This window comes from Pelmatolapia mariae, linkage group LG15 (genome assembly GCF_036321145.2).
Source record: "Pelmatolapia mariae isolate MD_Pm_ZW linkage group LG15, Pm_UMD_F_2, whole genome shotgun sequence".
Lineage (NCBI taxonomy): Eukaryota > Metazoa > Chordata > Actinopteri > Cichliformes > Cichlidae > Pelmatolapia > Pelmatolapia mariae.
The window spans coordinates 5,033,660-5,046,492 of NC_086240.1; the positions used below are offsets into that span (position 1 = coordinate 5,033,660).

General features: G+C 40.8%; 1 protein-coding gene across 2 annotated transcripts; it reads right to left on the minus strand.

Moving 5' to 3' along the window:
* Window positions 1–5,782: 5,782 nt before the first annotated feature.
* On the minus strand, window positions 5,783–12,643 carry LOC134643427 (vascular endothelial growth factor A-A-like). 2 transcript variants are annotated; one of them, XM_063495783.1, is made up of 8 exons: window positions 12,576–12,643; window positions 12,334–12,427; window positions 10,118–10,145; window positions 9,830–10,026; window positions 8,955–9,022; window positions 8,804–8,849; window positions 8,658–8,724; window positions 5,783–6,231 (listed from the first exon to the last, which is right to left on the minus strand). In XM_063495783.1, exons 2-7 carry the CDS (start codon window positions 12,391–12,393, stop codon window positions 8,704–8,706), a joined length of 420 nt encoding a protein of 139 aa, XP_063351853.1. In that variant the 5' UTR covers window positions 12,394–12,427; window positions 12,576–12,643; the 3' UTR covers window positions 5,783–6,231; window positions 8,658–8,703. The 2 variants fall into 2 exon arrangements, with proteins under 2 accessions (XP_063351853.1, XP_063351852.1); XM_063495782.1 differs by lacking the exon at window positions 12,576–12,643 and having other exon boundaries at window positions 12,334–12,451.
* Between the last annotated feature and the right edge of the window lie 190 nt (window positions 12,644–12,833).

Here is a 12,833-nt window from a genome sequence, read left to right on the forward strand (position 1 = left end):
TATATTCGTTAGACCCACTGTGCCATATTTGGTAGTTAAAGGCGTGCCCTTGTCTGGAGTGTCAGCCACGTCACGTTCTCTTAACTACAGTGCCCGCCCAAAAGAGACTTCTCCTGGCTCTGATTGGACAGTGGCGCCAGCAGCTGAAAAACGTGACCGCTGCCAAATGTGTGGCAAATTAAGGACATTGTGTTCGCTGTGCAGTTAGAGGTGTACTGTACAGCGTAGGCATCTCAAATGCACCGTTGGGGAATCCAGTGACGTGACAGTGATCTGTTAGGCTATATTACATAATATCGTGGCTGGCCTGCAGCTAACCCAAGCAGCACAAGTCTCCTCTGCAGCATGTTTGAAGAAATAAACAAAAGACGAGAACCTCGGAACGAACAAGAGGCCTCAAGTATGCTGTATATGAGGAGACAAAGCCACACAATCTCATAAGAGAAGGAAAATGCCCGTGTGTAAACATTTAAATTAATCAAATAGAAAAGCATGTAAAACAACAGCCAAAAACAAAACGTGGTTTATTCTTGGCTACAATTGTGACCAAAAGGATAATGTGAAAAGTTAAAACTACTTTTATAATCTTAATTTGAATGCAATTTGTGCACAGTAATGGCTATAAGGTGCTTGTTTGTATTGCCCGTGACCCCAGAAACAAAAGGGGGCTGTCAAGCTGAAGAATGAATCCTATCAAACTTGGTTAGCTTAGGAGGCAGTGGAGACTTGGGAGGGAGCTGACAAGTACCAGCAAGCCAAGCAGAGTACATTCATGGGAGTGGCTGAAGAAAAACTCGGGTGTGGAAGGAGTTCAGTGAGACCAGGGAGCTGGACTTTCATTCAGCCTTGAAGTGATTCTAGCAAACAGTTAGGCAACTAAGGAGGACAAAGAGGCTTCCAGTGTACATTGTATACTGTGCTGCTGACTACACATGGCATCATCCAGACATTGCTCAAGTGTTGTCCATCATATTTAAAAACCACCAGTCTTTAGGCCTGTGTAACTGTGGACTTATTCACTTGGTCCATATCGTCACCATGGTTGTCACAAAGTGGCGGATAAGATATTGCCATGGTCACATGTCTTCAAAACCTCAATAGCCAGGTCGTGGAGTACTTCAAAGATCTCCTCAATTCAACTGACAAACCTTCTGCAGTGGAAGCTGAGACTGGGGACAAAGAGGACAACTTCCCACATCCCTGTGGCCAAGGTCACTGAGGTAGTTAAACAACTCCTTAATGGCAGGGTTTCTAGGGTGGATGAGATTCACCCTGAGTTTCTCAAGGCTCTGAATATTGTGGACATTAGGTGGACGTCAGGAGCAGTGACACTGAACTGGCAGATTGGGGTGGTGGTTCTTCTCATTACGAAAGGGGGCTGGTACATGTGTTGCAACTTCTGGGGGATCACCCTTCTCAGCTTTGCTTGGAAGGAGGAAGGAGGAAAGATGTGATTTTTGTTCTTGTCGTGGAATACTGGACCAGCTCTTTATCCTCTGAAGGAGATTCAAAGGTGCGTGGGAGTTTGCTCAGTCTACATGTGGTAGACTTGGGGAAGGGATTCAGCTGCATCCCCCTGCATGTCCTGTAAAGAGTATGGGGTACCAGGAATGATTTTATATATTCTGGTTATCTGTTCCATGTATAACTCTGGTGAGAGCTTGGGTCACATTACCAGTCATGAGTCAGAGTTTTTCTCTGTGGGTGTTGGACTGCACAACACTGGCTGCCATTTGACACCATTTCTGTTTATGGACAGAATTTCAATGTACGGCCAAGGCATGGAAGGTGTTGTCAGAATGTCATCTCTGCTTTTTGCAGATGATGTGATTCTGTTGGCTTAAATGTGCAGAAACCTTCAGCTCACACATTGGCAGGTTGCAGCCAAATGTGAAGCAGCTGGGAGGAGAATTAGATCCAGAAAAGGGTCGAGTGCTCACTCCAGGTGACGTCCTGTTAGTCCTATGTTAACATGTTTTAATAACTTTTTGTTTGGGGACTTGTGACACTGAATGTGACATTACACATTCAGTTTCAATACTTGCTTAAAATGCATTTAAACAAAATTCAGAAACATTTTTGAAACTTCTAACTGCTCAATTTTTGTTTGTTTTTTTGGTTTTGGTTTTTTTTGCTTGTTTTTTTTGGGGGGGGCATAAAGAGAGTAATACATGGTACTTATTTCTCATCTATGAATTCAGAATTCAGTGATGACTGATTCAATTCATTAAATGCTTGCTCCTTGTCTAGTGAGCTTGATAATCCACATTTGTGAAATACTATATAAGGAAGCGTTGCTTTCAACCACACTCTTATCTCACATGAACCTGAAAGGCCCTGTATGCAATACAAATAAGTGAATAACAGTACAGTGGCACGGTGGTTAGCACTGTTGCCGCACAGTTCAGTTCCACCATCAGGCCGGGGTCTTTCTGTGTGGAGTTTGCATGTTCTCCCCGTGTTTGCGTGGGTTCCCTCCGGGTACTCCGGCTTCCTCCCACCGTCCAAAGACATGCAGTTAGTGGGGATAGGTTAATTGATTAATGCAAATTGCCCATAGGTGTGAATGCGGGAGTGAATGGTTGTCTGTCTGTGTGTGTTAGCTCTGCGACACTGGCGATCTGTCCAGGGTGTACCCTGCCTCTCGCCCTATGACAGCTGAGATAGGCTCCAGCGCCCCCCGCGACCCTGAGAAGGATAAGTGGAAGCGAATGGATGGATGGACAGTACTCTCCTGTTCTTTGCACACTGTTTTCTGCAGATAAAGATCTTATAGTGTCCTCACATTACAGACCCTAATTGTCTGCAAATCTAGATAACAGAGAGGGGGTTTTGGGGTTTTTTTTTAAGAATTGGAGTGGGTTTTATTTCATGACCTTACTATGTTTCACAGTAAAGCACCATTTGTGTATTCGGTGTTCATGACAAAAAAACAAAAATACTGACTCATGCATGTAAAGAATTATCCTAAGTTTGCTGACTCTTTGTTAAATTATGCAATAGTTTTCTTGTGATTCTTAGCCATTTTGTGCATTTTCTGCATAGTCGATTTTGGTCAGAGAATAACTAGAAAATCAGTACTTTAAAAAAATGACTATGTGCTAATGCACTAACACATTCTACACTAACCAGAAACAACATTAAAACCAGGTGAAGACATGAAAAGTGGATAATATTGATTGTCTTATTTTAGTGGAAACTTTGAGTATTGGACTTTTCCAGGAACCACTTAGGTACATGGCAATCACATGCCTCGCAGTTTCACTCCAAAAACATAATTTTCATGGGATTGGTTCAAGAAATGCACACAAAAAATATTATAAAAGAAACAAAGAACTTCCCCCATGTTTAAACTCTTTAGATCCAATCTTGTGGAATACCTACCAGATGGACTGATCAAGCCTGTATCACTGAAGTCCCACCGTAAAACCCAGAGATTCGTGGATCCCTGGGAAGCATCAGTCGGACCTACACATTACAAGTGCCTGCTGGGTGAGTTTCTCCATCCTGTGTAGAAACTTGTTCTTGAAGATCTTTAAAGAATGCATTTTGTTTTTTCAGTTTTATTCTGATATTCACTAAGGATATCCACAGAGCAGCAGAAAAGCTTTTTACATTAGTGACATCCCTTATTTTCCAGAATTGTTGCATTAAATCCCACACACTTATCGGCCAGGAATCATATGATCAGATTTTTCCATCATTTACATGGTAAGCACATTTAGTGAACTATAACTGATCTTTTAAAATACATAATCAAAACGTTTCCACTAATACAAGCTGACACTGTGTGTCATAAATGAGATTCAGATATGAAAACTGGGGACCAGAAAACACTTCTATCCTATTCTTTAAGTGATGAAACTCACAGGCATGTTGCAGTGAGCAATTGCCAGTCAGTCAGGCACAGCAGTAATTTCGTCTTTGACAGCCTAATACAACTTCCTAAATTGCCTAGAGGTGTAGCATGCACACACAGATGTGTGCAATATTTCTTTTTTAAACATGCAATACATATATATATATATATATATATATATATATATATATATATATATATATACGAAAAGAAAACAAGCATCATTTTTGATTTTTTGGCTTGCCTAGCTTCTCCAACACATGAATTATGTCTTTTTCATCCCAGCAAATATGTTTTATTTTATATTCCCTGAAATCTTAGCCTGATGATGTTACTGTCAGTTATTGTTAAATTTACAAAAAAAATTCACGATACAGAATGTTTTTTAAACAAGCGATTTATTCAAATTTTTATTCTGAGCAAACAGCAAGTTAATTTTCATATAAACACTTCATCCAACAGCCAAACTGTGTGTTTGTGTGTGCTCATTCAGGCATGGGTTAGTCTGTTGGCCAGTGTGTTTGTTTGTGTCTGACATTATATATACTATGTGGAACTTTCTGAATCTGTTCCTCAAAACTGTTCCTAAAACCTGATGCTGGGGACTTTTACTCACTCTCACTCTCGGTAAGTTCACTGTCCTCACTGAGACAATAACCCTAACTGTCCAATCACAGTTCTTGTGCCCAGTGACAGCACAGACAGGAACTCCCCTCTTTTCACTCTCTGTGCAGAGCAGTTTATACACCACTCTGCATTTAATCATTATTTATTCAAATCTGTCTGTCTTCCAGAATGTGTCTTTTGTCCCCTCCCCTCACCTCCAGCAGGTCACCCCTACCTGAGTCTGGTTCTCCTTTTAAAATGGAGTTTTTCCTTCCCACTGTCTCCAAGCGCTTGCTCATAAAGATTCGTCTGATGTTTGGGATTTTCTCTCTATTTTTTGTAGGGTCTTTACCTCACAATATAAAGCACGTTGAAGTGGCTGCTGTTGTGATTTGGTATTATATAAGTGAAACTGAATTGATCCGAAGTTAGTATAAGTTCATATTAGTGGTTGGTTTGACTATGTATACACACCACCACCCAGTGCTCTCGAAACATTAACACAGAGGTTCTCATGAGGACTCCAGTTCCTGCTCCAACACACCTGATTCAAAAGATCACCTGGGTATTATATGCTGTAACAGCTTGATAACAAGACAATCATCGGATCAGTGGTAGCAGGGTGGCGCCTAAAGCAATCAGTTTCCATAACAACAGAACCTCTGCTTTAGTTTTTGCCCCAAGAAAAGTGATCTAACTGCATAATGTTTCCCTCAGGCAAGAAACCCCTAAAAAATGCTGTTTTAGGAAATTAATTATATCAAAATCTATTTACAAACAACCAAATATACTTCTTTATATATTTGTGTACATGCTCATAGTTTTTAATGTATTTTTAAAATTTAAACATGTGTAAAAATAATATTAGTCTTGGCAGTAGCTGGCACCACATCCAATGTGGATTTGGGTCCTGACAAGAGAGCTTCACCACCAGGTCAAAGGTAGTCCCTCTTCTCCTCCTCATTTTGCTGAACAATGGGTTGCCTTCAGTCATTAAATTAAATGGACACTGCAATAACCCAAAAAATTCTGGTTTGTTGTTTGAGGTTAACACCACGCCACAGAGGGATAAACATGCGACCTATCCAGAGTGTTCCCCACCTTTCCTCTTATCACAGCTGGGATAGACTCCGATCAGAAAAAGATCATTTTTCATGATGAAAACATGATATAGGATTAAAATAATAATAATAATAATAATAATAATGATGACTTGGCTGGGGGTTTTTCTCACTTTTTATATATTTATTTTTATTTTTAGTCATTGTGAAAAAAATAGATACATATATAAATATTCTTTTATATACAAATGGCACAAAAATGCAGACAGCTGAATAAAAATCACAAAGACACCACATGCCATTAATCTGACAAGTTAATAAACACTTAAGGGATGGATTTAGGCTTTAAACCTGGTTGAAAAGCTCAAAGCATTCCAGCCATTATCTCTGATCCTATTCTGTATGTGTTCTGTATACTATGTCTGTTTTGAAAACGTAACACAGCAGCAAGCTTAAAGTGAAAAGATAAATAGATGAAAACGGAAAAATGGAGGCCATGGCCAAAGGAATCTGTACACATCCAGGTTTAGGGTTGCTTTGGTGATTACTCAGCAAAAAAAACAAAAAAAAACAGTATATAAGTTATAAAATATATGGGAATGGATGGAGATATGTGATGTTCACCACTCCATATTCACCACTGTTAATTTTACTTTGGGCCGGTGCAAATCAGCGAAGAGTGATCTTCTTGTCTGGAACTGGCACCTAAAAAGACAGAAACATACGAATGAAGGGGTTAAATTTCTATTTTAAATACACTGTTCCGAATTGCTTGTGTCCAATCCCGCTCCACCTATAAAACTCTGGACATTAAAGTCAACATGAGACTGGAGAGTATAAAAAGCTTCCTCAGATGACAAAATGGAAAGTTTTCACCTTGTTTTGTGTCCACTTGTGAAGAAAAATAGTCCTGAAGTTTTACAGGTGTTTAGTTAACATTGAAATGATTCTCAGTGATGGATGTAATCATGTTGTTTTCTGTGTAGCATGACTTCCTTAATATCTTTGAGCAGAAACCACCCAAACACTGCATCCAATGCTTGCCCCTTTCAGGATAACTTGGGCATATGTAGAGCCATTCCCTCTTATATAGTTAGATGTCTGTGAGGTTGAGTGTTTTTAAATGTCACATCCCAAACTAATCCTCAAATTTCAAATGGAATTTGAATGCTATGATACCCACTAATGTGCTAAATTCAATCTCAGCCCTGCACATCACCACTAAGTTGGCAGTTCTGATATTTTACGATTGATTACAAAACAAGCCGACAGCGCCTGCGAGGTCAGACAGCGCCACGGTCTAAAGTGAAGTTTCTCAGAAATTAAAGGTAAGTCATCCTCCTGGACAAACAAAGTCAACACTCAAACGTTCGCTAAACGTTCACATGACGACATCAAAGAGAATGTTTATGTCCCTCAAGTTGCAAATATAGTTCAGCCTTCCGAATCTGATGGAAAAAATTAAAGCTGTGCTGCAACTGTGTGGTCCCCTGACCACTAAACAGTGGGTTGCGAGACAGCAGCTCTCCAGGCCTGAGTTACGGTGTACAAATCATGACCAGAACAGGCAGAACACCAAGACCACACGTGTTCCTCAGCTGCTTTTGTTTGAAAAACCTGCAGACCACCACCAAGCAGACCAACTGAAGTCCAAATGGTGGTTTTCAGTAGGGGAATTTTGGTAATGGTAAGACCAGGAAACCACGGCTTCAAACTTAAAAAAAAAATGAAACAACCTAAGTTATTTTCAAGCCAGAACTTAAAAGACCCAACTCAGTCACTGCAGATCCTACTGGCTCTGATGATATGATCACCGTGCTCAGCTGAAGCTAGTATCACGTTTAAAAACTCATATCCTCTTGAGGCTTTTAAACTGAAATTCCCTTCTTGTGTTACCACAGTCCAGACAGTGACAAAATGAATTTCTCCTTTACTAATGAGGCTGTGACTTTGGAAGACATCCAAGTGATTCACCCAGCGGAGACTGCTCAGACTACATTTGCACACCTCACCTCCTATGTTAGTTTCACCCAATGCAATTTTGCCCTAAAAAAAAAAAAAAAGATTGTGGATTTCATCTTTCACTGCATGAATTTATTTGATAATAAGAGTTCTTTTCAGGAGGTGATGAAAAGACAAGCCTATTATGCAAGCGATTTCTGCGTGCAACAGAGGCACAGAGCTACTTAGTGGCATCGTTTCTTTTGTTTACCTGCAGAACAGACACAGACTTCTTTCCAAATCTCACACCGGCCATTAGTAACCAAGGTTTTCTGTTATGAATTTGAAGCATCAAGCTCATGCTCAGAGGCACATTTTTGAAAAATCTGAATGGATGAGGAGGCCATTATGCAGAGCAACTTCATAAGGTGCCACCTGACGCTGTTGGTTACAATGTACCCATTTCACTCTTTGAGGCAAAGTTGTAATTGTGCATTAATTTACTGCTCGTTACATAATAATTCCCCTTGTAAAAAAAAATCAATAATAAAAGAAAAAAGCACATTAGAGAGAGAGAGAGCTGGTAGTGTCTCTGATCTGTCTGTAAAATGATGGCTCTGCTGTTGCTCTGGGACTGAACTGCTTGGATTTATTGAAATCCTGATAAATAAAATGTATCTTCCCCTGCGCAGAGGTTAGATTTGAACATGTTGTCAGATGCAATTTCAAAGTCAGAGTGGAACCGTTATCCCCAAATGCCAGAAAAAAAGTAAACCTATGAGTGAGTGCAAACATAGTGAAGAGTTGTGCGCTCAGAGGCTCGGCTGCCTGCTGTAACTAAGAATGTAGATATAGAAGCCTCGGCGCTTCCTCATGCATGATATTTTTTTCCTTTGATAAAAGATTTTTAAACTTAATCTTCAGACTATCAGTAACCCTGGACTATTGCAAATACTTCGCGACCTTACAGAAGCACAGACTCATCAGAAGTACTTGTTGAATTTATCCAGGGTCATCAAAGGGAAGAGCAACACGGCAGCACCCAGACTATTATGATATTGCTTAGCTCAGATGCCCTTGGTGGTCTGGCAAAGGGGAGGAAACACTGATGAATGTAGCTGTAAATGCCCAAACATTATTTAAAAAGAAAAGTGTGTGTGAGTGCCACAGGGGAGCAATCAGTCTCTTACTTTCTACAGCCATTTCTTGGTATGTTTCCTCCTCCGAGGTCTGCTCTCAGTGGACTTGCTGCTGCTGCTGCAGGAGAAAGACATCAGAAATATTGATGTGTTCAACTCTGATAGACAAAACACTCATTACTCACTGTGTTACTTACTGACTTAATTACTGATTTTTCATAGTACTGAAGATTCTCAGGGTTTCTAAGAGAAGAAACAAACCACAGACACATTTAGAAGTCAGCTGTGGCATAACTAATAATCTTGGATCTAGTGTTTAATAGAAAGATGAGGTTATCAGTAATGGACCTGCATTCGCACTGCTGATGTTCTAGAAATGTGAGCTCCACTGGCTGTTTTTGGGAAACAATCTTCAGCTGAGAAAATAAAAAAGAAGAAGCTGAAACTCTACATGAAGGTAAACACTGAATCCAAACAGAAAATACTTCTCCAATACTGGCTTCGCTTCATTGGATTCCTATTAAATCCAGAATCAAATTTAAACTCTTTCTCAAGGTCTTGAATAATCAGGCGCCATCATATCTTGAAGACCTCATCATACCATATCAACCCCAACAGAACACTTCACTCTCACACTGCTGGTTTACTGAAGGTTTCTATGGTATTTAAAAGTAGATTGGGACGCAGAGCCTTCAGCTTTCAAGCCACTCTGTAGAAGCAGCTCCCAGTTTGGAGGCAGGAGACAAACACCCTCTCTATTTTTAATATTAAGCTTAAAACTTTCCTTTTTGATAAACCTTATAGTTTGGCTTGGATCAGGTGATCCTGAACCCTTCTTTAGTTATGTTGCAATAGGCCTAGGCAGCTGGGGCTTCCCATGATTAAGTTTTTCTTTGTCACTCACCTTTTCCGAGTCTGTATTATACACTGCTCTGCATATCATCATTACTTGTTTTTAATCTCTGACTCTCTGCTACAGGGTCACACAACCGATCACAGCAGATGGCTATCCCTCCCTGAGCCTGGTTTGCCAGAGGTTTCTTTCAGTTAAAAGGGAGTTTTTCCCTCCCACCGTCACCAATTGTTTGCTCACAGGGGGTCGTCTGAATGTTGGGGTTTTCTTGCTAATATTGTCGGGTCTTTTTCTAACAATAAAGTGCCTTGAGGCGACTGTTGTTGTAGTGTTATATAAATACAATTGAAGTGAACAGAACTTGATTCACCTGCAGAGTGGTGTTGCGTTCGAGGGTAGGAAGGCACTTGAATTCGTCACCCGAACAGTAACCAGAGCATCGGCGAACCACCACACAATGAGGTACGTAGAGGTTTTCCACCGACTGGGGGTACTCATCGTACACATACACCAGCTGGTCCATGACCTGACACGAGCACTTTGCCATCACCTCAGACAACGGAATTACTACATAAGAGGTTGGATCTTAATCTTTAAGTCATTTGCAGCAGGTAGGAGAGCCTTTTCAGTGGGCCATGATAAAGAGCATCACTCTTACCTGTATTGGGACCCCCTTCATCTGACATCTGCAAATAATAAAAATAATTCAATTTGGTTTTTGGGTTGTTTTTTTTTTGTTTTTTTTTTTAAAAGAGCCAAACATTGTTGGAGATAATACAGGACCAGCAAATAGCCAGGAGCCTAGAAGTGGGTAGATCAATACAAATATTGATAATACCTATAATAATACCTATACCAACTATCTATCTATCTATGAATGTCAGTATGTAGCCCACTGAATTGTGTTAAATGAAAACATCTTGGGGGGGGGGATGAAACAAATATGACATGCACTATCAAAAATGTCTCAACCATGCTGTGTTGAATAGCCCATCTGTTTGATTAATAGTCTATGGCAGATCATGTCAAGTTACAGTACACAATGAAACGAGAAACCGTTCCTCCAGGATCATGGTGCTACATGTAAGATATAACAGACAATCAACACAGGACTACTTAAAGCATGTTTGTATGAGATTTAAACTACATAATTTGACCTAAAGTCCTGGCCATGTATTTACTTGGTATCAGATCATTATCAATATGTGCAGTATTGCACAGCACTTGAGGAGACTTTCTCTAGTGAGAACCAGGCATGGTGGAAATGGTTTTCATTGCAGCTACGGAGCACCCTCTGGTGTAAAAATAAAACTAGTGCAGGCACATTGACGAGATAATAAAAAAGGATGACGCAATATGGTGTGAGCAGCGCGCTGCTGTGCGGCTGAAACGCGGCAGGGGAAAAAAAACTGTAAAATGAGCCAGCAAACAACAGCAGTGCTTCTGATTTCTCAATTGGTCGCAACAAGGTTTATTATCAAATGTCAAAAAGCCTTGAAAACATGAAAAGAATAACAGTGAAGAATAGCTGCTGAGAATAGCTGAGCATTCACTCATGGAACTGTTACACACTAACCACAGCCAAAGTAAAAAAAAAAAAAAAGCGATGCTGAAAAAGTGAAAAGTAAAATGTGACACAGCATGAATTTGCTGAAGTTCTCACAGCTCGGCCTGCAGACTCAGGACTGGCAAAGTTCCCGATTTTTTGAACCACAAATTGGGGCGTGCACGGTTGATCTTGGCTCTCTTCTGCCTTTTGAATGTAAGTGATCCATTTCTCTTTTTTAAACTTCTCTCTTGGTTTCATCTTACCCTGCGAACACGGATGGGAACGGAGTCTTCCTAATCTCACACACAGACACTGCTTCTATAGCTCAGGCAGTATAAAAGAGCAGAATTTAATGAGCTGGCTTCTGCCAAGAGTTGTTAAATGTGCCGCAGCATCCACCAGTTGAACCAGCTGCATACAACAGCTGTATTCAGCCATGACGTGCTGTGAACAACACAGTGCATTGATTAGGTTTGTAATTTATGAGGAAAGGAAGGGGGCAGATTCATAAATGACCTCCGGTCAGACTAAATCTGTGACCCATAGTGGGATTCATAATAATGGTGCTAACCAGTGGTTCTGTCTCACGCAGTCTGCATAGCACAAAGGATATCTTCGTTAGTCTAATGCAATATTTTTGAAGGTGACTCTAAAGTCTTCTTCAACTCACATATCCCAGAAGCTTTTGGGAATGGATACGAAAACTATTCTGCAGTGCGTTAAAAAAAACCCAACAAACCTTACACCTTATCACTGTAACGGATACTCATTGTACGCTTAGCGCCCTGCTGGGTGATACTAAATGTGCCTGTGTGGCCTCGGGTATGAAGCTGCACACCAAGAAGAAGCACCCAAGGGAAAACTAGGCAAAAAAATGTCACGACCTCCCTCATAACAGCCAGGAAACATGCAAATCGCACGCAAAATTACAGCTTGTGAGCGCGGTTTCAGCCACACTACAGCAGCGCCACTAGCTGAGCTCTGGGGCCCGTAGCTTTAAATCTGTCTGTGTGCATGAGCAACACACATCTGACGCTAGTTACGTCTACACAGATTATTGGTAACCCAATATGAATGCAGATAGTGCATTCACTGTGGGGGTACAGCTGTTTTATACTGTCACGCGTGGAATCAGGTGAAAAGTCGGAAAAAAGGACAACGTTAATTCCCTGTAACTTCACTAAACTCCAGCCAGGGAGATTCAGTCTCATGTTTAGCCCGTTTTAACTTTGATAAATAATGCCGTGATGGGTCTTAAACCCTTACCTTAACAGGAAAAATGAAAAGAAAAAAGAGAGAGAATATCCTATTGGTGGTGGAGTTACCTGCGCAGGTACCCGCTGAAGAACCAGCAGAAGCTGCAGGATTCCGAGGAAAGTTTGCATGCTGCTGCTGCCGGGAACGAGTTCCTGCTATCCTCTAGTCGGCCAGAAAGAAATGAAAATGTTGAAGGGAGAGCGGAGAAGCGGCTGGAGCTTTTATAACGAGCACGGTCCCGCTGCGCGAGCCAGGCTGCGATGAAAAACGCGCGCGACAGCATGGCTGAATATATACTCTATACGCTTACCATTAACCGGTGACTGTTGCAAAATGAATTCAAGAGAAGTGGTGATGTAAAATCAGTCCGTCCTGTCGCTCACGTACACACCAGTCCCTGGGAAAACGATCCTAACCGAAGCCTCGTGACTGTCTAAACCTGAGCTTAACGTTTCAGAAGTCAGTCGAATACATTTATATAAGTTTCCAACCTTCTCTCATTTCTTTATATTTTGTTCCAAACTTTTTTCTCAATTCTTTGGACACTGACTGCTTTTTCACTCGTTTT